This window comes from Manacus candei, unplaced genomic scaffold, assembly GCF_025592945.1.
Source record: "Manacus candei isolate 608988 ecotype Guabito, Panama unplaced genomic scaffold, ASM2559294v1 h1tg000014l, whole genome shotgun sequence".
In the NCBI taxonomy this organism is placed as follows: Eukaryota; Metazoa; Chordata; class Aves; order Passeriformes; family Pipridae; genus Manacus; species Manacus candei.
In genome coordinates this window covers 22263203-22288458 of record NW_026138062.1, presented here as the reverse complement: position 1 = coordinate 22288458, position 25256 = coordinate 22263203, and the positions used below count along the sequence as shown (strand labels likewise).

The window sequence follows — 25256 nt, the reverse complement described above, 5'->3', positions numbered from 1 at the left end:
CATAACATCAAAATATTATCTTTACCCAGTACGAATAATCCAATCTTCTGCTACAACACTCACCTTAAAGGGCAGATGATAAACATCTCTAGCTTGAAATCGAGAGCGAAGAGGTGGATCCAAAGGGTTACCAGAGTATTTAGGTACTGGCAGGCCCAGTGCTATCACTCGAAAATCTTCACTGACCCGAACAATCTTCCATGCATCTAACTCTGATTTTGTATGATCCTAAATAAATTAAAATAAAGCAACAAGAAGAAAAAAACCCCACATCATTAAAAACTTATGATGACTAAGCTTCAGATCAATTAACAGCGCTGGTCCTTCAACCTAAATGTAGTAGTGTTCTCATCTTTCATTGAGAGTGGCTAGAAAGCATTGAACTCGTCAAATCTGTGGAAGGTAAAACCAAGTTTTTTCAAAATGAACATAAAAAGAATGCTTGATTAGGTACAGCTTTCAGGCCTGTAGCAATTTGACCAAAAACCCCACAGATGGTGGTGCCTGTTGTGATGCTACCTTACATTACATCATGTGAAAAGGTACTAATATAAGACTGTTTTTATGAAGAACAGAAAATATACAGACCACAATGTTTATTTTACTCTAAAATATTAGAATTGGTTTACCACAAACAAGCTTTTTTCTTCTTCCCCCCCTATTACAAGCGTAAAGGCAACTAAAAATCTCCATTTTAAAACTTCCGTTTAAAAATTATGTTGTATTATATTAAATAATACAAAACTAGCCTCCTTTATGTATTATTGTCAAGTAAAGGATTCATTACACCAAAAAATGCAGTCTTTATCTTTCCACATCACAGTTAAGACTTCCTTGAAACCACACATGAGTACATTTCCTTCAGACCTAGATGCACAGTAATTATTCACACAGGAGAAGCAAAATGAACATTAGTTTATATAATACAATATTCCCCAAACAATAAAACAACAATATTAGATTTAATATTGTAGCAAGAGATTTATTTAACTCATAAACTATTAGCAGTTTGCCTGAGGCACTCATTTTGAAACATTTAATCATTAGAAAAGTGTTAAATGGAAAAAGGAAAAGAAAATGTTTTACAACTGAATCTGTTTGAATTCTCATTTTCAGTCTTTAAATAAAACTACATTTTAAAGCTTTGTTTTGAAATATAATAATAATACTTCCAATAACTGCATCTACTAATTAAATATAATAAAATATTTTTGGAAAAGGCATGGATCAGAAGAATTTTAACCACAGATGAGAGGCATAAGAAATATATATATATTTTTAGAAATTCACTATGGTACTTCACCACAGCTGGTAAGTTCATGCAATTGAGACCAATGACAGAAGACTTAGTGCATATTTCCCTCCTGTGCCACATGGGTCTGAATTATATAAGTAACCACAGTTAGGTATGGCAGACAGAAACGTGAGCAAGCAGGTGTTAGACTGACAGGTATGTGACTGGCAACTACAGTACATGAAAGTAAGATGCAAAGTACTACTGAAACTGTCAAAAAAAAAATAATGTTAGTGAGTAAAATCTCATTTCCTATCAATCTAACCATTTTCTATAGTTTAGATTGCTCTTTACATATACTTTTGCAAATTAAAGGCAAAACAGCACCAATGAATACAGTGTCGCTCATCTTGACCTCATTTGTTTGGTATCCTAACATTTTAAAGGCTTAGCAACAAGGCTATTGCAATGTTGAAGCATTATCTGAACTTCATGGGAACAATTTCAACTTAAATATCTTTTCACAAGTATATTTTAGTTCCACGTTTTAGAAACATACACACTTCATATAAGGTTAACATGGACTACTCTTTTTCCTGTGAAGACAAGATACAGATGAAAACTTTTTGTTTTTGAAAACAGTAGTTTGACTTCCCACATAGCTTACCCTGCCTACTTCATTCTATGCAACATTCCAGAAAAAAACCACAGAAACCTTGGTGAGATTTCCCCCATTTGATTTGTAAGTACTCTCCCCTTCACAACAGTATTCCAGCACTACCAAGAACAGGAAAAAAAAAAAGAAAAAGGAAAATCCAAAGAGCATTTCCATACCTGCAAAAGTTTGTCATAACGCTCTGCAGACATGAGAAAACGACCATCTTCAAGCTGCATTTCCCTATTCTCCAGTAAATTGTTTAACACTGGCAGGACGTTCCGCTCAGCCTTCTCCAAGCCTTCCAGAACAAGAATTCTGCCTTCAGTAGCTGCACGAACCGCACACTTTTAAAAAAAATAAAGCCCCACAATATTATAATAGAATTAAACCTTCCATATTTCATTAAATCCTGCTGAAAAAGAACCTCCAAGTGTTTCCCAAAACAGTGCCTCTTTCTGTAAGAATTAGTAAGATTCACATCAGTAGCAATCAGGAAGAATGACAGCTGACTACTTTAACAGTGCTTCACATTCATGAGCTGGACTTTTATCTCCTAACTATTACAGGGACTGACAGAAATAAGTTCTTCTATTTTGTACCAACAGAATAAAATATAAAACTTTGCAGAATTTTAGTGTATACACAGTATATATTAATATGTGACATCCTTTCTTTTTGATGTCACATAATATTTTGCACTTTTGGGTATTTTAACAATTCTGGGATAGGTATCTAAACAGAAAACATACAATCAAGGTGGTTTTACACGTTGACAATTATATTAAAATACTTAGAAAAAGGTCTGGTATTCCTTTGGATTTTTCAGAATATGCACCAGCATAATGCATCCTCAGCACATTGCTTAGTCTGATTAGATTATAAATCTATTGAAATCAAACATGGATGATGAAAACAAAATAGTGCTAATAAATAATACATTTTTTTAAAAAGTGAAAAAATAAAAAATATTTAGAAGTATATTCCCTGACTGAATACGGTCTTCTACAAAAACAGAATAAAAATGCAGTCATTGACTTTATAATCCTTTGGAGACTTAGGGATAGAAAATTATTTCTTTTCTAGTTAATTTGTTGTTTACATATGGCTGCTTATCTAAGTGCATAATGCTGAGCCAAAATGTAAAACTAAGCTGTGCTGGTGATTTCATGCAACCTTATTATAATGACATTCACTCAAGTACATTAACTGCACTTGCTATCTAATATTCCTAATTACTGCCCAGTAAAAGACTCCAAAATACAATGCATTCTTGTGCTTTTCCAATTTGCAGAAGTTTAATCAGATAACAACACGGCACGTTTGGGCACAGGTCACATTTAGAGGCATCAAAGAGTCTTTCTTTGCATTCCTATCACATTTAAATAAAATTTTAGTCACAAGCACAGTTACAAAGGGAGACAAATGAAGTCTCTTTAGATTATGCCTCCCATAAACTCCTACAGAAGAACCTGTCATATAATACTAGATGGAAATCTCTGATGAATACAATAGATGCCAAAAATTGGGTCAGAGAGAAAGAAGGAAGATATGAGAAAGAATAATGGAGAAACATTAGAACACAAAAATAACTTGAAAAATTATATATGAAAGCAGATGTATAAAGGATGCATAAGGACAGAGACGAAGAGTTCTGCACAACAAATTGATTGCTATGTGTTATAAAGTATCCAACTGAATCAGAGATCCATCTGAGAAGACAGTAAATGATAAGACTAATTAATTAAGATGCTTCTTATGCACAGTTTAGAAACATAACTAACAACTGGTAAATTAGCCATAACATAAGCTTTTCACATTGCTATTAAAACGGAAATAATCCCTAATCATTAATGTATCTAATACAGACCCAGGCAAACACTACTGAAAAAAGGAACTACTAAATCTTGGTACACATCTCCAGATCAAGCTCCTTTCTTAGAAAGACGAGATTTTTATATCTGGCCTCACAATCAGTATCTGAGGAACATGGAATAAACCTGTTAAAATAAGCGACAATGCTTAGATTATTTCTCTTCCACTGAACCACCAATTCTTTAAATAAGCAATGAATTTTGTTGTTGTTGTTGTTCATTGGGGACATTATAACCTACTAACAGGTAACATAAAATACCCTTCTCCTTATCCCATAAAATGTATACCAAGGATAAATTCTCTATTAACATTCTTCCCTAGAAAGGTCACTGGTCAAGTAAAAAATCTGCTTCAACCCGTTTGAATAGAAAACCTGAGTCTCCACCAGACAGTCCAATACCTGGCATGAACAAAATGCGATTTTGTCTAAACGCAGCCTGGAAATACAGCCAGAATACACTTTAACAAACAGTTTATTTGCCAAGCTGGTTGGATTATGCACATTTTAAGTCTGTGAAGACTTTATGACTGATTTTTACTAGCCAGAGGAAAATACACATTCTGTTCATATGGTTTCAAAATATTTTGAGTATCCATAGAATCTTGTTGACTCACGTTGAGACACGCACACTATGGATGAAGGCTTACTGAAACGACAGGCTTCCAGTATCAACACAAACCTCTTTCTTGAACTTGTATATGAAGGATATCTGCTGTAGGAGTGACACTGCTGACAGTGAATATTAGGAAGTATATAAAAATCATTAACTTCAAGAAAGAAGATACTCTTCATTAGCAGTGTAATCTTGAGAAGTAGCCTACTACACTATGCTGACTGCTGATCATCAGGACCAAATACAGAGCTTGGAAACTGTTGGAAGTTGTTAGTCAAAGTCCTATTTCTCGAGAAAACAAAATTTCAAGATAAGCTTCAAATTATCTTTACCTACCTATATGTACCTTTAACAATCAGCTTCAGGAAAGACTGAATGTACAACCATGGTTTTTTTACTTCTTAATCAAAGACACCCCATAACAATGATACCATGACCACAACCTGGGTTCTAATGTACTCTGATTGGCCTTCTACCAAACTGTGTTCCTTTATTTATTTTCAAAGCCTGTCTGAAATAATGGAAGTTTTTCTCCAGAATACAATTAAGTAATGCACACTTCATCTACCTCTAAAATTCTTGTGTTAAGTAGCATAAAGTCTGCTCTTAAGACCAGAACAGTTGAACTATCTCTTGCTGAACTATGCTATTTCCGCATTCTGGTTGTTAATAAGTAGTAAGTTTTTGCTAGGCATACTACAAGGCATCCTCTGAATCATTACTTCAGCTTTATCTGTGTATTGATGGATTGGTATGGAAACTAAAATGCAATAAAAAAATCAGAGGAAGGAAAGTAAGTTTGCAATCTGCCACTGAAAATCGTTTTTTAAAAATGCTTCCAAGAAACAAATCTTCATAATTCTATAAAGAGAACCCAGAAAGAGTTGCACTGCCTCCCTCTCTCACTAGCCTTGTTCATTCTAAATGTTTAATATCAAACATAAATTTGACGTGGGGGCTTATATCATGCAACCTTGCTAATAAATCTAAGATTAAACATATAAATACTTGTTAAAAGGCCAAGAGGGATTTCTTAAATGTTTACTTTCAGATTTATTGTCACTGCAGTGAGGGACTATTTTGCTCATCAGAGGAGGACAGATGCTGCTGCCTCCCACCTGTGCTCCCAGGGCTCTGGAAGGATGGTAACCTGGATACCTGCTCCAGGGAATACCTGCAGCTACTGCAGGCTGGGAGCAGAAACCTTTCACACAGCACTGATCTCACTGTAATGGCTTTATGCAACAAATACGTAACACAGAATGCTTACCACAGTTTCACACTGCATCTAAAAATACATATATTTTACCTTTAAAGGCAAAACCACCTTAGAAACAAGACAACCCTAAGCAGACTTTCATTGACTTTTCTGTAGCTGAACCACAGTGAGCTCCTCCATTTGAGCATTGCAAAATATAAGTGCAGGAAGCTGTAAACCCCAGTTTTGACATAAATCACACTGTATAAACACATGGATGAAGTTATATAGTGTTAGAAAGGGATGAAGGACAGAAAAAAGCTCCCCACAATGCACATACTGAAATGCATGAGAACTAATGAGGTAAGGATTCTCAGCATCTGTAGCCTAGCTTTCAGATGTCCCTTCCAATGCAATATCTTGTTCCCACCACCTGCACAATATCCCACACAAACTCATCCACCCAATTCTTTCCAATCATTCTTGTATCTCATAAACATCACAACAATGTAATGTCCAGATGTCATTTATGATGAAAAGAGACCCTTAACAACCATATACTAAAGACAACACAAAACTTTGGCTGGTTTTGAGCTAACATGATGCTGACTGCCTGCAGTAGGCTAAAAGGACTTGATATTAAATCCATGGCACAGTCTGTTTTCCAGCGAAGGGAGGTGGACATTTGAGTCCCTGTAACCTACCATGCTAACAAATATCACAAAACTCAGAGGAAATTGATACCTTCTAAATTTATTTCCATGGGTCAAATACAATGGATCAAGTTTTTAAAATTTACATTGTTCAAACTAACCAACAAGTAACAGGTAACAGAAAAAGAAATTATAGAGATGCAGAATGGAATATGTTAGGAGCTTTTATTACTCATTTTACCAAGGAAGGAAGAGCACATTGATCAAAGCTTGTAATTTACTGTAAATGGATCATGTTATTCTTCTAAAAAGATGCAAAAGAACCAATAAGATGATAATTTTTTATAATACTGATATGAAAACAGCAAACTCTCTAGAAATTTAGAGGCAGTCTAGAGATCAACATACAAACACATGTTGGGGCAGTGAAGCATACAAAATTGTCTCCTACCGGGGAAACTACTATGCTAAATTTTAAAGATATCTGTAAACAATGTCTAATTTTTTTCTAATATCCAATCTACACCTCCTCTGGTGCAGTTTGATGCCATTTCCTCTCATCCTGTCACTTGTCACCTGGGAGAAGAGACCTACCTCCATCTTTCTACAACCTCTCTTCAGGTAGTTGTAGAGAGCAATAAGGTCTCCCCTTAACCTAAACAAACCCAGCTCCCTCAGCTGCTCCTCATAAGACTTGTGCTCCAGACCTTTCATCAGCTTCACTGCTCTTCGTTGGACTCAATCCAGCACCTCAGTGTCCTTCGTGTAGTGAGAGGCCCAAAACTGAACACAGGACTCAAGGTATGGCCTCAACAGCACCAAGTACAGAGGGACAATCACTTTCTTGGTCCTGCTGGCTGCACTGTTTCTGATACAAGCCAGGATACCACTGACCTTCTTGGTCACCTCAGCACTCTGCTGGTTCATGTTCAGCTGGCTGTGAACCAGCACCCCCAGGTCCCTTTCCAATGGGCAGCTTTCCAGCCACTCTTCCCCTGGCCTGTAGCACTGCATGGGGTTATTATGATCCAAGTGCAGGATCCAGTACTTCGCCTTCCTGAACCTCATACCATTGGCCTCAATCCCTTGATCTAGCCTGTCCAGATCCCTCTGCAGAGTCTTGCTGCCCTCCAGCAGATCAACACTCCCGCCCAACTTGGTGTTGTCTGTGAACTGACTGAGGGTGCACCCCTTTGCCTCATACAGGTTAACAAAAAAGATGTTAAACAGGACTGGCCACAATACTAAGCCCTGGGAAACATGACCGGTGACCAGTCACCAGTTGGAGGTAACTCCATTCACCATCACTCTCTGGGCCTGGCCATCCTGCCAGTTTTTAACCCAGCACCCATCCAAGTCATGAGCAGTCAGTTTCTCCAGCAGAATGCTGTGGGAAACAGTGTCAAAAGCTTTAATGAAGTTTAGGTAAACAACATCCACAGCCTTTCCATTATCCATTACGTGGGTCACCTTGTCGCAGAAGGAGATCACGCTGGTCAAGCAGGACCTGCCTTTCACAAGCCCATGCTGCCTGGGCCTGATTTCCTGGTTGTCCTGTACATGTTACATGATGGCACTCAAGACAATCTGCTCCATGCCCTTCCCTGGCACCAAGGTCAGGCTAACAGACCTGTAGTTCCCAGGATTCTCCTTGTGACTGTTCTTACAGACAGGCATCACACTTGTAGTTGACCACAACTGCTGGTAAATGATTGAATACGATAAGACTTCCTCCAAAATAACAAAAACTATGTAGTAACATAAAGGCCTACTAAAGTCATATTCAACCAGTTTAAAAACAAAAATATCAACTTTTTATGAAAAATTACTGTAATCTTTTTCCTTAAATATTTTTAAAACCTTGTGCTAGTTGTTTAAAATAGAATTTATTTAATATAAATTTCTGAATGCATAATGGTATTGAAAGATGACACCCAGACCTACTATTTATCAAAAATGTGTAGTCTGTTTTTTGTTACAAAATTTTTCATTTTGTAGACAATGATATACTACAGTTTCGCATTTTACAATTTAGGTCACAAGTATACTGAATTACACATATTCCAAATGTGATGTTCAGGTTTTATTAAAATCAAAGTAATAGTAACTAATGTTATAAGTCAAATTAAAAAGGTAACTTAAGAACAAATTCAACCTTTTTTTTCACTCTGTAATGGAGTAGAGGGCTACATATGCACTATTCAGCCTACCCGCTGAGTTAATCAAGTGTTTTCTGGGTAGGTTTTATAGTGAATTTTCCCCTGTGAGGTTAGGAAAATTACAAGACAGGTACTGTTATCCACTCCTTTTTTAATTGAAAACCCCACAAAAGACAGAGAAATTGCAGTATACAAGAGCACTGTCAGACAGGCTAGTTAGTATCCAAAGAGAGAATCCAGCTGTCTGCAGTAGTTAGTGTTTCAGTGAGGATGAATGGCCTGCAATGGTGAGCATCTAATTCATAATGCAACACCATGGCACAGAATGAAAAACAGCTAAAGAAAAAACTATTGAGTTTATTGGAATTTCAAATCAGAAAACTTGGTTAGTAAAGTTTACTCTAGGAAGTGAATCAGAACATAAATATCTTAATGTGACAAGAACTGGAACAGTCTTTCATTTCACAGTCATTGATTTTTGCTTCTCCAGTCACTGATTTCAGTTTCCTCTCCACTTTTTTGTTTTTCCATTTTTGAAGTATCACACGTCAAATGATGTTTTATTTCCATCACCCCTTACCCTAACATGACAGTCAGGTGTTTTTGCAATAGTGTCTGCAAACTGTATTTACAAGAAATCATGTCCCCACACAGGCAGGGTCCGGCTATTGTAGCTGCTTTACAACAGGTATATTAGTACAACAGCATATTTACATCAGATATGTGAAACATTTTACCTCTTGGGCAAAGCCAGAACCAGGAACAAGCAAACTGAGTGTTTTCACAGACTTACTAGCGTAAATACCTACAAACAAAGAAACTTGGAGGGTTTTTATCTTCATTTGCTATAACTCTTGTCTTGGAGGGTTTTTATCTTCATTTGCAATAACTCTTGTCTTCAGGACAAGAATAAGGGAGAAAGGTAATTTAAGTTTTTCTTCCTTTTGAGTAGTAAAATAAAAAGGAAATTAGGTACTTGACAGATATCTAAAAGTTATTAAGTTGGTTATCACTCAGAAATCACTTTCACTCAGAGCACCATCCATCAAGTCCATATTGCCTATGGGTATTAAGATCCCATATATTACCAAGTATTACTCTTTCCCCCATTGTAGGAAATAACAGCTGAAAGGAAAGTAGAATATACATGTAACAGACACAAACATAAGAAAAAAGAACCTCACACTTTTGATTTTAGTCTGTAAGGAATTATAAATACGCGGTTCTAATACTCCTCCACATTACGTCACAGGCATTCCTCTTCATACCCGATACATCAACACAAGATACCAGAGTTTGAACTGTCAACTAACAAATCAAGTTAAATGCTGGCACTTTTCGTAGCATGAAAGAAATATTACAAATGATTAAAACAAAATCCCTTCTCAAAGTTAAGAGGCTACTATATAGGGATCCTCACCATGCATTTTCTTTTTAGATAAAAGATATACTATGTCAACAATACTAAAGAGTGAGTTCATCCAAATACTCTTGATTTCTACCTAATGTTTCCCTCTTTCTGTGCAATGTGGGACAAAACAAGAAAATAAATAGTAACATTCACACTTTTGGAGCAGTGCAATGCTTGTCTCTTCTCTCTACAAATTTTGCTCTCTCGCTCCTTGTTCTAGGTAGACAGATACTGCAGTGACAGTCAGTCAATGAAGTTATACTTTCTGACAATGCCTTTGCTGTGGCTAACTTACCAGCACATCAAAAGCCCACTGTCTCCTCCAAAGCAGTAAGTTAATAAATCACAGAATTAGTCTGTGATAGAGAGCAATAATTTGCTCTCACTGGTTATTTTTTTAAAGCTGAATTACCCTTACACAGCTCTTTAGTAAGATACAGAAAGATTTTTATTTTTATCTGTGTACACAAACACATATAAAAATACATACACACACTCTCAAATATGATTATAATCTCACACTCAAATATTATTATAATTTCATTCAATTATTCTCATGTCTGATTTTATAGTTCCCTTTCTATTCTGCTTTGATTAAAGGAAACCAAACTCAAATCTGTTTAGTGCTACTCCAGGGGATTTCATGTCATGTTCATTTTACAGACAGGATAGTTTAAGCTGTCATTTCTGTCACTCTGGGTATTTAATTGTTTGCTACAAGAAGTCTTTCAAGCCTTGTTAGAAGATTATTTTTCTGGTATCTTGACAATCAATTTTATATTTTATCATGGTGTAACTTATGATGCTGGTGCAGTTAGGGATGTAAAATTATTGTATTAAAATGAATATGTTCACATAGTTCAAAGATACTCCAAAACAGTCTAATTCTGTATATACAGAAATGACAGTGATATACATATATATCCACACAGTGGATACAGCTTAATCCGCAAATCTTCAAAAACATGACATTGAATTTGTAATTTTTCAGCACATAATCATATGACATCTATATACTTATTCCAACCTCAGTTAATTTGATTGTCTTGAACAGAAAAGGCTGTACACTTTATTAAGTGGTTTTTGTTTAGGAAGCTTGCTTCATTTTATGCAAAAGCTGGAAGTTACAGGGTAAACAAAACCAGGCATTTCAGACAACATGGTTTGTGACACAGTCCTGGAGCAATACACCTCTCAAGCACCAATAAAACGGCTTAGCTGCTCTCCCAAATGCATCTATTACACTAAAATAATGTAGGATTTCCTTAGATGTAATAATTACTAATGCAGAAGGCTGTACTAATAAGAGTGTAAACCAGAGATGTGCCTTTTATACCTTTACACACACAATAAAAAGCAAAACCACATCAGAAAAAAAAAAAGGACAAAAAATATCAAATCTAATTCCTTGGAATCTTCATACTGGTTCAATGAAGTTGACAGCTCAACTATAAAGAGTTATAGAAGCAGAAAACCACTCTACAAGACAAGCTCTTCTATCAATAAAAGCAAAATTAGAAGGTATCATTTAAATATTTATGTAATACAATTTTAACTAATTGCTTGATATACAACATAATTAACCCATGGAATAAATTACAGAATAAAATCAAGAGGTTACTTAATTAGCTCAGTAACAGCAATAATGACATTTTTGAGGCTTTTAACAGTGAATTATAGCTGAAAGCCAAAATTAATGGCCCAAGGTAAAGACTAGAAAACAGAATTTTCTGCTGTCAGTACTTGAATTAAAACAAATAATTCACCATTACCCCATTATAAATTCTTTATTTTACATTAGTTTAATAGGGAATGAATTTACCAATTCAATGTTTACCTTTCTGTATTAGGGAGGGTTCGGACCATACTGAATCTTGAAAACCAAGACACCGTTGCAAGCTCAACAAAACTGATATTTATTACCAAGAGGTGGCCAACAAAACAAACAAACCCAAAAGGGAGGAAGGAGGAGAGAAATAAGCCCCCAGTACGACCTCCCCAGTTACCCAGTTGTTGCCCATAAAGTTATCTTACTGACCTAGCATGCCTATAATTACCCATAGCAGAAGCTGCATCCTTGGAGAGTCAGTAAGTTCACAAACTGGCAGGCGTCCCCGCCAAAGGCAACATTGTCCTTGAGGTAAAGCTAGCTCTCTTCTAAGAAAACGCTACCTGCTTTTATACAATTAATTGAGTGACCTCAACCTCCGCAGGTGTGGCCAGCACTGCCCAGCCAGAGGCCCTCAGTCCCACCCCCTATTATGTAAGCACATCTCTTCTGCGCATGCATGAGAACTTCAGAAATCCCCTAACGCACATGCAGTGTGCTTTGGGGGTCTTCCTTAACTGAGTCAGGGGTCGAGCCTTCCTCCCTTCCTCTTTGATTTCTCCTTCAAATGCCCTTGGCAGACAATGAACCAATAGTAGAACACCAATTACAATAGTTTATACAGAAGTTCTCCCTCCAAGGATGAATTCACCGTTTTATCAGTGAACTTGGCAGGGAGAATATAAACTACTACAGGTGGCCAGGGCCAAACAGAGATCAAAAGTATCAGCATAAATTCACCTTGCTACACTTTCTTTTAATGGCCTCCTATTCCTGAGGTAAATAACCCCTTTTTCAGATATCTCTGTTACCTACCTAATTCCAAATCTCCCATTTGATTCATTCTAGTACTAAGAAACGCTAATATGCAAGAATATTTGATACGCTGGCCCTTCAATATACATTTCAATACAGAATTTCAGTAACTGTTTCCCAATTGCCACCTTTCAAATCTATTTAAAATAACTAACTGCAATTATGTTCAGTAACTTCATGTTAAAATACAGCAGATGTTTGGAAACCTCTGAGATAAAAATCTATAGCATTTAATCTGTCACTATTAAAAGTAGAGCTATAAACAACTGTAATATCTCAACAATCACTCAGAAAACTTTACAAACCTTTCTGGGTCTGCAAACTTGACGATTCACTAAATTAAAGTTCTTTCTGGTCACAAGATGCCAGGTTTCATTATAGTATATTATTATTCAAAGTGTAAACTACAGTACTATGTTAAGACTTGCATACAGAAAGCCTCATCTATCTTAAACAACAGCTAAGTTTTATTCAACCCACAGAATTCATACAGAGCGTGTTCTGGAAACCAGACTTCCGAACTTTGCTGTCTTCTCTTGGGTGTCATGAAGAGCAAGCATGAGATTCCACAGGAAAGGAAACAGTAGGTAAATCTGAAAAGCGGAGCCTAGTATCTTCAGTCCCTCACCTTTTCTTTAGCTCAGCTATGCCACTTGGAGCAATCCAAGCTCTTTAGGGAATATTTTGTTAAGGCTACCTACTGATACCTTTCTCTATCTTCAAACAGTTCATGGTCTGTGGTTTAAAGAAGAGTACTGTCCGGCTTCTCTAATGTCTTGAATTGGTACAGCCATCTGCAAATCTCAAAATCATTAAATGAACTAATTAAAATTCAGGCACCAATAACCTGTAAGACTTTATAGCTCAATAATAAAATGGAATAATTAGATCTATGATGGTTCTAAACACAAGTATGTACCATATTTTACGTATCTTTACCTAAAATGCAGGGTGAGAAAACTTCAGCTGGAACACCATGTTTCAAATATTCTAAGTGTTCACCTAAATACCAATTATTTATTTTCTTATTTTCCGTTCAGAGCTTAACCATACACTGGCTACAAATACAATGAATAAAACATGAGCTGAGTAAAGACATCATGATTCCAACTGATTTTAGTACTATGGTATCTTGCTAAAGGAAAGTCTTGGTCTGAAGTACCACTGTGTTGGATTCTGGTTAGAACCTTTTAACTGAAAATTTCTAACTCATTGAGGAAGATGGTAATCTTAGACCTTTACTCTGGAAAGCTAATCTTCCTAGAGTGTTCTTACTGGAGTGAGAACACTCAAAACAGCTTGTACAAAGTGAAGCAAGCTGTCTCATACTTGCATTGGGATCAATGTCTACAGACAAATACAGGGTTAACAGACCATCTCACATCTTGGCGAGCTTCTTACAGTCCCCAGTACAGCCCCAGTGGCCCTTACAAACGTTAGTTAATTAATGCTCTTACACTAAATTACCTTGACTATCCTATAGCAAGTGTGAGGATAAGGCTGTCCATAACAGCAAACAGGCATGGAGCTAACATGAGCCAAGGAGTTAATCCCACAACCTACACAAGTGCTCTTATCCTCTGGCAAATGAGAAGCCACAGCCTTAATCCACAGTAAATACTTCAAATTATCTCATATTGTGCAATCCTCACATTTCCAGAGAAGCACGAGACAATCTGAACTACTAGAAATAAATAAAAAAATATATATTTAGATTAGCTATTAATTCTTCATTCTGAAGATCCTCCATTGCTCAAAGTCATATATCATGGTTTCAACAAAGTCTGTTTAAAGGTTTCTTGAAAGTTTGGAGGCTGAAAAAGAGATCAGGAATTTAAGGGGAAAAAAAAGGAAAATGTTTCTTTAAAACAGATAACAGAGCTTTCAGGTTATCTTTTCTCTTACAAAACACTTGTATGATGGTGATATCATTAACCTCTACAGCATCACCAACTGAAAATTGTTTTAGATAACACATTTAAGTTCATACTACATCAGAGGAATTCACCCACCTTATATAATTAGAAGCCTAATCTGTGTAAAAATTTTAGGTATCTAGGAAAATGGACATTTCATATGAAGTTGTCATAGGTTTACTTTTTCTAAAAATCCAAGCAGAAATTTTCCTTTCCCCCCATCCCACTGTAAGAGAAGGAGGTTGAACAAGGAGGAAGAAGGGGTAATTAACTATACAAAAGAACTAGCTGGCAGACCTGCATTCCCAGCTAATAGCCCTTCTAAAAAACTGCAGGGAGGGGGGAAGAGTTTTTCTCCTCCTCTCCTTACAAACAGGGGACACTTTCACTTTTTGCCTTAACGGAGGCAAGGGGTGTGTGTGCGTTGGACAAGCTTTGAGGCCGTTTTGCTCTCGACCTGGTCATCTGGCTCCTCTCTGGCCTCGGTTTGCCTTCACACTGCCCTGTCTCCAGCCTGAATCTGCTCAGAATTCATCAGAGAGTTTGTGCTCGTCAAGGAAAGGGGGGGGTCCTGACCGCAGCCAGCCACAGACAACGTGAGTTTCATGGCAAAGAAACTGCCCCTCTTTCCCCTTCTCCCCTTCCCCTCCTTGGTGGGGGGAGATCTCCATTTTGGCTTCTCCTGTGATCCGGGGCCCCCCACGCAGTGGCCGCCAGAGCCCAAGAGCGCCCCCGCTGACCAACACTGAGCACTGCAGGCTCTGCTCCTCCAGTGATCCAACAGCGCTCCTGCCAACCGGGATTAGAATCGTGCTAGAGGTCAGAGAAGTATCAGACCGTTTCCTTTTTTGAAGGGGACTTCTGGGTACAGGATTATTGCTTAGTTGTTTTTGTGTTCTGTTACTGTTTTTGTCAATATACATATATCCTTTAACAAAGGGTTGTTATTTCTTCCTTTTTCCATACCTCCTCAATTGGAGCCTCTTAATTTCGGATTTACAATTGCTGAGAGAGTTTGGTCTAGCTCATAACTCATCCTCCTTAGCAAAACACTTTAGTCTCTTTACACTGAGACAGAAGTGTATTTTGCTTGCATAATCAGAAGGGAAACATGCCATTGATAACTCATGAAGAGAAACCGTACCTAACCCAAGTCACTCTATGGCTGTACTAAATCAGTTACTGATCTGGGGCAATACTGATGACAGGAGTGTTTAAATCATTATTTTAGTCCACATCAGCAGTGAGCTTTCAAACCACATCTCCCAGTTGCCTCCATTTACTGTGCTTGGGTTTCAAAACACAGAGCTGTTTGAAACACTTGAACTAGACTCTTTTGCAATGAAACTAGATCAGAAGATTAATTTCAGAAATACATCCAATGTGCTACAAGTATTGGGGAAGAGACGTACCAAGGGTAGTTCTGATCTAACTTGCACAGAATAGATCTTACTTGTTATAGAAGCATATCAAAAATTGTCTGCCTAAATCAACCCTGTAGTACTCTTATGAGACAGAGTAATCTTGGATTTGGGTAGAGACAACATTTTCGATAATCATGAGATCAAGAGTGCAAGACACTTTCTACTTGCATTAGAAACATATCAATCCATATATTAATTTTTCATCATATAAACCATTACTTCCTTCAAACTACTTGTAAACAACTATCAGGTGGTACACGAGTGCAACTTGCCTGATCAAGATAAAAAGCACTACCACCTCGGATCTCTCGTCGTTGTTTGAGGTCAGTTTCTGTGGTGTCCCTCGACAGTGCAATATATTCAACCTCCCGCTTTGTTAGCTCCTGTGGACAACAGATTAAAGTTATTACAAAAGTAAGACTATAACCTCAGTAAGTAAACTTTAAGAATAAGCCTAATGGTACATTTGTACAAAAGAGCTCTAGGCAGCAGCACACTGATTTGAAATAACTCTGAAAAAATCTAATATCTCTTATTTTAAAAATGTTTACAGTGTGTTCTGCCTCAAACAAAATGGTTTCAATTTCTGCTCAATAAACTTTTGTTTTCCCCAAAACCAAAATAACCAGCTATATATTCTTGCCATTGAACATCTGTAAAATTGTTTAAGTTAATCTTCTGGTTCTGGACCCCAAAAAACAATCAGCATCTGCAAATCATGAATAAAAATAAAAAAACACATTTTTTTTTAACTGATATTTATTTAACTGATATTCCTGCTATTTCCATATCTGGGTTATCATGCATTCTGCTTAGGAAACGGACTCACGATGACATGCTCTTAGCCCTTACTCCTCAATTAAAGGTACCACTGATTTAACAGAACTTTCTTATGAGGCATCTTTTAACTATAGTTGTATGAAAAGAATAAAGCAGAGATATGAAACCCTATGAAAATTATTTCCTTTCCACTTTCTCAGTGCCTACTGGTTACAAAGCCACCAAGTCCTTTATGTTGCAGGTAGATAAAATTGCACTTTCTTTAATTAAAGGAAAAAAACAGACTGTTTTTTCAACAGTTAGCCCCATGTATATGAATACATAGTAAAAGCTTTCAGTAACAGCAGATAAAACTTTTCCAGGCTTATGTATCTTCATTAAAGGCACCACAGCACGTATCAGCTTACACGGAAAGACCAGCCTTCCCATAGTTTTTTGGCATGGCACTGAATCAGTAAGCTGCAGCCTTTCTAATAGATCTCAAGTGCATAAAATCAGTGGCATAAATAACAATACACATTCTATGTCCCATGCCTGGATATCAGGTGTTTTCTAAGTCCTCTTTTTAGGTTATACCAAACTCTTCTCATTTTTTTAAGGAATGCATCAAGCTATCGAGTAGCACATCTGGTTTGCTGAATTAAGAAATCTTTTCTCTCTTTTGCATAGTTCAAATCTTGCAGCTTTCTCTTTTATGCTTTACCTCTGAGAGTTAGTATTTGAATCAGTATCTTTTGATTTTTAAAGGAATGACTGATCTTTATGACAACTGTTTATACACCTCCATTTACGATCCCTCTGCCCAACCAGATTCCCGATATAGCTCATGGTAGACCAAGTCCTACCCACATCACTTTTGGGGGCAAACAACCCTCTCCTCCTGATCATTTAAGGGCACTGACTTTTTAAATGAGAAATTTTGTACATGTTGCTCCCATGGTTCATGCAGATGGACGTAGGCAAGTCCTTCCCACATTCCAAGAGAGGATCATACATGCATCTACTTTAATCACTCATAATAACTGTTCCCAAATGTTACTCAGAACACTTCTTTACTAAATCCTTTCCTTCGTTTGTTTTTTTATGTAATGAAGCAAAAACGATTTGTTGTCTGTAACAGTAGCCAGATATCTTAATCTTCTAACATACATAATGCCGAGAACAAACTGTTTCTCCATTTGTGATAGCATATGGTAACACAGTTTTCCAACTCATTTTTTTTTACCCTGGAGTTTAAGCAGAAAAGCATGTATTAAAATGTCTGTACTTTCTATTTGTCTATAACAAAAATTGAACTTTGGAAAGTACATTTATGGAAAAACTTATTTACCTCCTAAGTAGCTTGCTGCAAGATTTTCTAGGACTAACTTTTTACCACTTGTCTAGTATAGGAATGACTAACTGACATTAATAACTATGTCTCCAAGAATTTAAACCAACGTACTTACCAGATACTGCATGGCAATAGATCGCCGGAGAGGCCCAGGGGGCCCAATAAGAAAGACATCTTGGCCAAGAAGATCTTTCTGCATTATCCATCTTAAATGGTGGACTACAGACTGGGCCAGAGAATCTGTCACTTTGAAACACAAAGATAAGAACACATTATTAAATTTTGAAAAGTGCTAGATACCTGACCATTCACACATTTTTTTGTTCTTGTCTTCAAAAATAAAATGAAGACATAAAGATGTTCTGTCCTAAAGCTGGATAGCTGAAAAGCAGAGAATTCCACGCAGAATTTATATTAGACCATTTCATTTACATATAAGTTTACACAGCTATCTTACCCACTGCTTTTTTGTCTGCACAACTTCATCCTTCAAAAAAACAAACAACATAAAACAGAAAAAAAAGTTGCTGATTCTTATTTCACATTAAACTGATTAACATAAAGATGTGTTTTTATTACTCAATGTTGAGTGGACTTCTCAGTATCAGTTAATATAATGTAAATACATTATTAATAATTTTTAAAATATTTATCCTGCCTATATCCCAAAGCTTTTTTGAATTGTGAACTTCAAAAAAAAAAATACTGTGATTGTGCCAGACGAAGATCAGTAATCAGGGACATACTTAATTTGTTATTTTTTTAAAAGACAACTCATTCCTGTTTATATTTTGACACAATAAACCACAGAATTACTAAGGAAATGCAAACCTTGCCGTATCACTACATTGATACCATATAGCTTCCAAAATCATCATAAAAAACAACCCAAAGCAGATCTGCTTACTTCTATTAAGAAATATAAAACTCATTATTTTAAAAAGCAATAACCTGATTATAATTAAACTAAAGCCTTTACCATATGCACTCAAATGTTGGCAGCACTGGAAATCATCATGCAGAAAGAGCACACTGAAGGAGGGGCGTCATATTCCCAGAACAGTCCTTCACATATCCCCCAGCAAACCCTGGCTCTTTCTCACCCACAAGCAAGAAGCACTAGTGCAGGAAGAGAAGGCGAACATAAGCAAGTCAGGAGGGAGACTAATGTATGCACGTATGTATACGGTTACTTTCAGAACAATCTGACAAGACTAATGATGGTCGGAAGCTGGAGGCTCAAGGGTGGTGACTGGGATGCTGAAGCACAGAAAGAAAGGAGCAAGAAGTAATGAAATCTCCAAATTAATATTTGGTTTTTTAACTTTTTTTCAGTGCAATTACTGGTTGCAATTAGAAGACAACATTTAAAAAAACAAGGCTCAGTGCTACTTAAGCTTTCCTGAGACAAGGAAGTAGTGTGTGCAGGGCAGAGTTAAGGACAGCAAGCAGTAGAGCCTCTCATTTCTGAGAGGGTTCAGTTCACTTTGCATACCAGAATTAAAATTCATTTTTGTAAGATCATAGAAACAGCTTTAAATGACTGTGTGACATTCAATACAGATTTTTCAAGCATAAAGGTGACTAAGGAAAACTTTGACAAAAACTTTAACTGAATGTTTTGGTCTTTGGTCTGGCACTCAGCAAAGCCATGTGAAATCATCTACTTGCAAGGAAATCTACAATATCCTGCCCACCAATATGAACAGGAATAGTTACGCACACAGGTGAGCAATCTACCTACGTACATTATGGTTGTCAGATTAATTTGTAAACTAACATTCCAGGTTTGCTTTATTGTTTTGTTTTCTAAACAACTGTCATGAGCATGCCCAGGATTAGCTTTCATATATGGTATAGTAAGATAATATGAATGCAAAATACTTTCTTCTTCACTGCAGTATTGTATTCCAAAAGCAATGCACATTGTACCACACGCAACTGGTCAAATGCAAATAAATCCTTTCCTTTCTACAAGATTTTCAAGAAAATATGGCAAGTTTCTACTAGATACATTCTTCGGGAAATAAAGGGTAATACATCACACCAGAAGAACTGCTCTGTCCAAACTATGCTACTGGACAAGTATGCAAATTTGAAAAGCATCACACAAACAAAAAGTATTATCTTAAAGGTACCAAAAATTTTAAGACAGATCTTACATTCGTTATTACTTCTACCTGCATGAAGCCAATGTGCCTCTAGTGTATTTTTATAATAGTTGTTCAGTACATTGTTCCAGATATTAAGCCTACTTCATTTTTCCAGCTATGCTGTTCTAAAATCATGTAACACTTTCTTTGTACATGCAGTCTATGCTACATAAACTATTTCCAAAGCACAGTAGTTTTTCAAAAGCAACCTTAGATGTACATACACAGTATCTTGTATATCATTTATATATATTTAGACTACTTGTACTGTGTTTTCTGCATTGCAAGACTTTTAAGTTTTCTCTAACATGACTTGAAAAAAAATTCCTCTCTATTCAGGAACCATATGTCAACATTACTACAAGTATCATGTAACCATTTTCTACAACATTTAGAAGACAGGGCAAATTCACTGAGGAAAGCATCAGCAAGTATATTACAGCAATTTTTATTAATTATCCAATGAGTCACATAGCATCTAATGCAAACTGGGTTTGAACAATCTGTTTTGTGGCACTCTGCTGATTAGCAGTAGTTAAATAGTTACACTCTTAATCTGCAGGATGGTGCATAGGAAGCCTCTACAGTGTATTCTCTAAGACACCATCTGGCACATGCAGGAGAGTAGTTGGTGCTACAATTTGCTATTCCTGTGTACCAAGGACAGATAGCAAAAGAAATTGCATTCTATCGATTCATAATATGTGATAAGTAGGACAGTACCTAGCAGAATCTGCACAAACATTTTGTAAAGTGAGCAGTTGAAGATGAATGGAGAAATCCCCAAATAAGAAAAGTAGAAAATGTTTTAGGTAGATTTTGAAGCAAACACAGCAGCTGTTCCTGTTTGATCCACAAATCAGCTTTTGATAAAACCAAGACTGAAATGGCTGTGCTAACCTCAGAAATTTTCTGGTTCACTCATACGTAAATTCTTGGCAGATGCTACACTCACTGAAGCCATAAGATTTGCTGGAGATAGCAGACAGTATCTTCTGGCAAGTCCTTGTGTCCCAGCTACAGAAGAAATCCCATAAATAAGGTGACACCTAACTCTTTCCACTGTTCAGACAGTTAAGTGAACTGATTCCCAAAAATATCTATTCCAAATGCAGTACAAAATACAGCAGAACTTGTGTCCCTGTTTGATCATTCACATAATAACAAACAGGCACTTAGAAGACAACAGTATACATAATTTTCAACAGAATAAAAGAAGATCTCTGCATACCCTGAACCTTCACTACAATGCATGCTCAGAGTCTGAAAATTTCTCCTTTTTTCAGGAGAGAAAAAAATTCATGACAGGAAAAAGATCTTGTCTGAATACCAAGGGGGTCCTTTAGCTGTCCACAGCAGCCTGCAGTACATCCAGCAAGGGGGCAGCTGCCATAAAATACAGTTACGGAAGAAGGGGAAAAGGAGGGAGGTCTTTGTCTAAAAACATAAACACATTTCAAAAAGGGAATTTTTATTTTATTTTTTAAATTAGCTCACTGAGACTCACTTCACAGCTTGTTCAGGCTGGGGGACAATGAAGAAAGATAGTGAGTTGGCCAGGAGAGAGTGGAGAAGGCAGCAGGGCCAAGGTGAAGAGGGAGGCGCTCCTATGTGGTCTGCTTTCAGTGACTGTCATTTAGCACTTTGCAAGTAAAACATTGCTGCTCTTCCCATTTTATGGTGATGCACAGAGTCCAAAGACTTTTCAGTCTTATAATGCGGTTACATCACAGACAGTTTTCACTGGAATACTATTTTTCCTCATAAATTTTTCATGGAAACTGTCTTCATTCCAAAAATTTTTGTTCTTGCGGTGGTAAGGAAATAAGTTGCGAGTCTTTGCAGGGGCTTAGAAAGGGGGAAGTTACTTTTTAGATGAGACCATAAACTCATAGATTAATTCCTCTGAGTTGATTGCTTCAGTTCTACATAGATAAATCATATTTCTTCATGTAAATTAAAAGATAATATAAAGGAAACATGTAAAACCAAATAGCTTTCTGGAAGAAACCCTGAATGGGATTCAGAAGACTATGTTTCTCCTAGTGACACATAAACATGGAATAAATGAAACTATTCTTAGCTGGATGTACAACTCATAGAGAAACACACAGTCAGAGCAGTTATCTGTAGCCCAGACTCCCACTGGAGGGACATACTGTGCCTGCTTTAAGGTGCAACTGCTCAGTTCAGCACTGAAAAGTATGAGAGATTCTAGAAAAAAAGCAAGAAAAATTATCAAAATAAATTGGAATTCAGTTCAGAAAATAAATAACTGTTTTCCAATATGCAAGACAGAACCACCACGAAGAAAAAAGTTATCTGTATATCATGGTTATGCTAGATAAAATAAGACCCAAGGGAACTGAAAGTATGCCACAAAAGACCTAAATGAGGTATTTAAACAAGCTTTTGTCACAAAAGAATCACTAATTACTGGAGCAAAGTGTGCAGAGAGGCTGTGAAATCCATGTCACCATCACATCTTAAGAACAAGGATGACAAACATCTCTCAGGAATGGTTCAGATTCAGCTGACCTTGCTTTGAAGCACACGGAACATGATTCTCTGAGCTCCACCTAGACCTTTGCAGAAGGTTTCCATGTCCCTGTATCTCCCTGTGCCTCACTCTCAGTACAGACAAAACAGAGATAATGATGTAAAATGTTCAGAACTCTACTGACAAAAAGATCACCATTTCAGATTCTGGATGAGGTCGTAACACCCAAATAACAGTTGGAAGCCTACATGAAATGTAGTGTTGAAATAATCACCATCTCTAACAGAAGACATCTTCCCTGAGGCTAGGAATGAAGTACTTACAGAATATTCTGAGTTCGAAGGGTCCCACAAGGCTCACAGTCCAACTCTTAAGTGAATGGCCCATACGGGGATCAAACCCTTGATGATATTAGTACCATGCCCTAACCAGCTGAGCTAACCTCAGGAACTATGCAATGACTTAATCTTTTGTTAGCACAACATTACAGTCATACTGCAATACAACCTGTCTCTATAATGTGTTGCACTCCGACACTCAGATGCAAAGTTAGCACAGAGAAGAATGAACACACATTCCAGTGCAAATCTGAACCTATTCTGAGCAAAAACTGAACGTACACTTGTCCTGGCTTCGGTATGTGGTGCACACCATCCTGTGAAAAGGACACAGAGCCATCTTACTCTTTTGGTGAAGAATAAATAAACAGAAACTGCTGACACCACTGAGCCTATTACAGAGAAATAATCCCAATTTCCTCAACAGTAGAACAATTTCAAGTACAGTAATCCATTTAGTGCTACCTTCTTTGTATCTCATTATTATGTGCACAAACATTCTGTTTAAATTCCTCACGACAATCACTGTTTCATATATTTCAACTGAAAAAAAACTAATAGAATTTCTCACTTAATCTCCTGTATACATGCATGTCCCTTTTGATCACACATTGAAGAGGGCACTAAGACTCAGGACATCTGGCACAAAACCATGCACTGTTTGAAATTAATCTTGCATAATTCAATGCAGTTGTGTGTAACATGACTACAGTCTCTCAAATGCACTTGCACCTTCACAGAGCAGCAAAGCCCTGTTGCAAGAGAATATCCCTTTTCCTGTCTTAATGAGGATTTGCCATCATTGAACTAAGTGTCCTGGAAGAGCTGTGTTAGGAATCGTTTTGTCAAAATTAATAAATACATGAAATGTCATTTTCATAACGTTTCCAGAAACAATTAAGGAAAGCAGTGCATTGACATGAATTCAACATTAAAAAAAAAATAATGTGCATTCCTGCAATTCAATTTTAGATCTAAACTATCACAGAAAGTCATACAAAATTTCTCCAAAGTAAAATTAAAGATACAATCGTGCTTTCAGGCATGGTGAGACTTTAAAAATATAGGATTTATTTTTACTGATAAAAGAACGAGCAGTGCAAAAATAAGTGCCCTCTTTCTAGAATGTATCAGACAGTTATAACAGAAATCCCATTAATAAAATTCCCTTGTGTATGACTCATTTTTGCTTGTCACCTTTAAAAAGAATTCAGATTTTATGTACCTTTAATTATCATCTTCCGAGAAAAAGCCATTTGTCAACAACAGCAAAACAAATTAATATTTCACATTAACACATAAAATGGAATATTTCATACAGAAATTGCTAGGTATCTAGCATAAAACCTGAAAAGCAAAGACATGAAAACATAGGGCAACCAGCAATACCTATCCTATCTGTTTCTGCAAAATATAATAAGGTGTAAAAATCAGTTAAAAATCAATCTAATTTGGTAATACAAAAACCCCACATTTTTTTGTAGCAATTATGTGACAAAATGACAAATGTGAAGTTTTGTAGGTACTTAACACATTTACCTTCCTCATTGTGTTATGATTTCTTCAGATTTTTAAGGCTATTTTTAAGCCTAGAATAATAATGCTGAGTTAAGAATAAGTTATAACATCCCTAAAATGTGTTGCAAATTATAGATATGCACTTTCAACAGCACCACATTTTAACACGGCTTTTATGTGGTAGAAGAAAAAAGCGGAAACATTTTATTTTACACAAAAGATAGGCTAGAAAACAATATCATATGTGATACTAATAAATGAACTGTAACTGCTTCAATTCCCTCCTATTAGTTCTTACTCCACTACAACCATTGCAATGTCTGAGACCTTTTCAGGGATATTTCCCACTTATGCAGATAATCTAATTATTTCTAGTCTTAGTTTAAAAGAAATCATGTAAGTACTTTCTCATTTAAATGTAATATTAATTACAAAAAAATTCAAAATATATGACATTTTAGTTTATAAATTAGTACATACATGCATAAATTGTGTTCATCTGTTTTACACCAAAACAACTTGTATCTACAGCATTCACATAGAAAAACAAAAACTACTCTTAAAAGAACAAAAAAATGTGTTAAGTAATGCACATACTCTCTAAGTATCTCATAAAGAGATGATATTCAATATGGAGTGAATACAACCTACTTCACTTCAGGAATATAACTTTGTTCTCCATAGTAACATTACCAAAGAACTTGAACACTAAGAGATAAAAAAAATTCCTAAGTTTAAATGTACCAAGAAACTGTATTTAAGTATTTGAAATATATTTTATGCTATTAAATACATTATTATTCTACTTTACTAAATTTTAACTCATTTAATAGTTAAGTTTACAAGCAAAG

The 25256-nt window shown here is 36.3% G+C and overlaps 1 protein-coding gene across 1 annotated transcript in view; it reads right to left on the bottom strand.

Annotated features, from left to right (window-relative positions):
• The window catches only part of VWA8 (von Willebrand factor A domain containing 8), a 185190-nt gene that overhangs the window by 145440 nt on the left and 14494 nt on the right, over positions 1–25256 (bottom strand). Inside the window, exons 3-6 of the mRNA XM_051778665.1 lie at positions 18012–18142; positions 16056–16166; positions 2069–2236; positions 64–228 (exon numbers count right to left, since the gene is read on the bottom strand). Of these exons, the coding sequence (XP_051634625.1) occupies positions 64–228; positions 2069–2236; positions 16056–16166; positions 18012–18142 (575 nt within the window). The remainder of the gene's footprint in view (positions 1–63; positions 229–2068; positions 2237–16055; positions 16167–18011; positions 18143–25256) is intronic.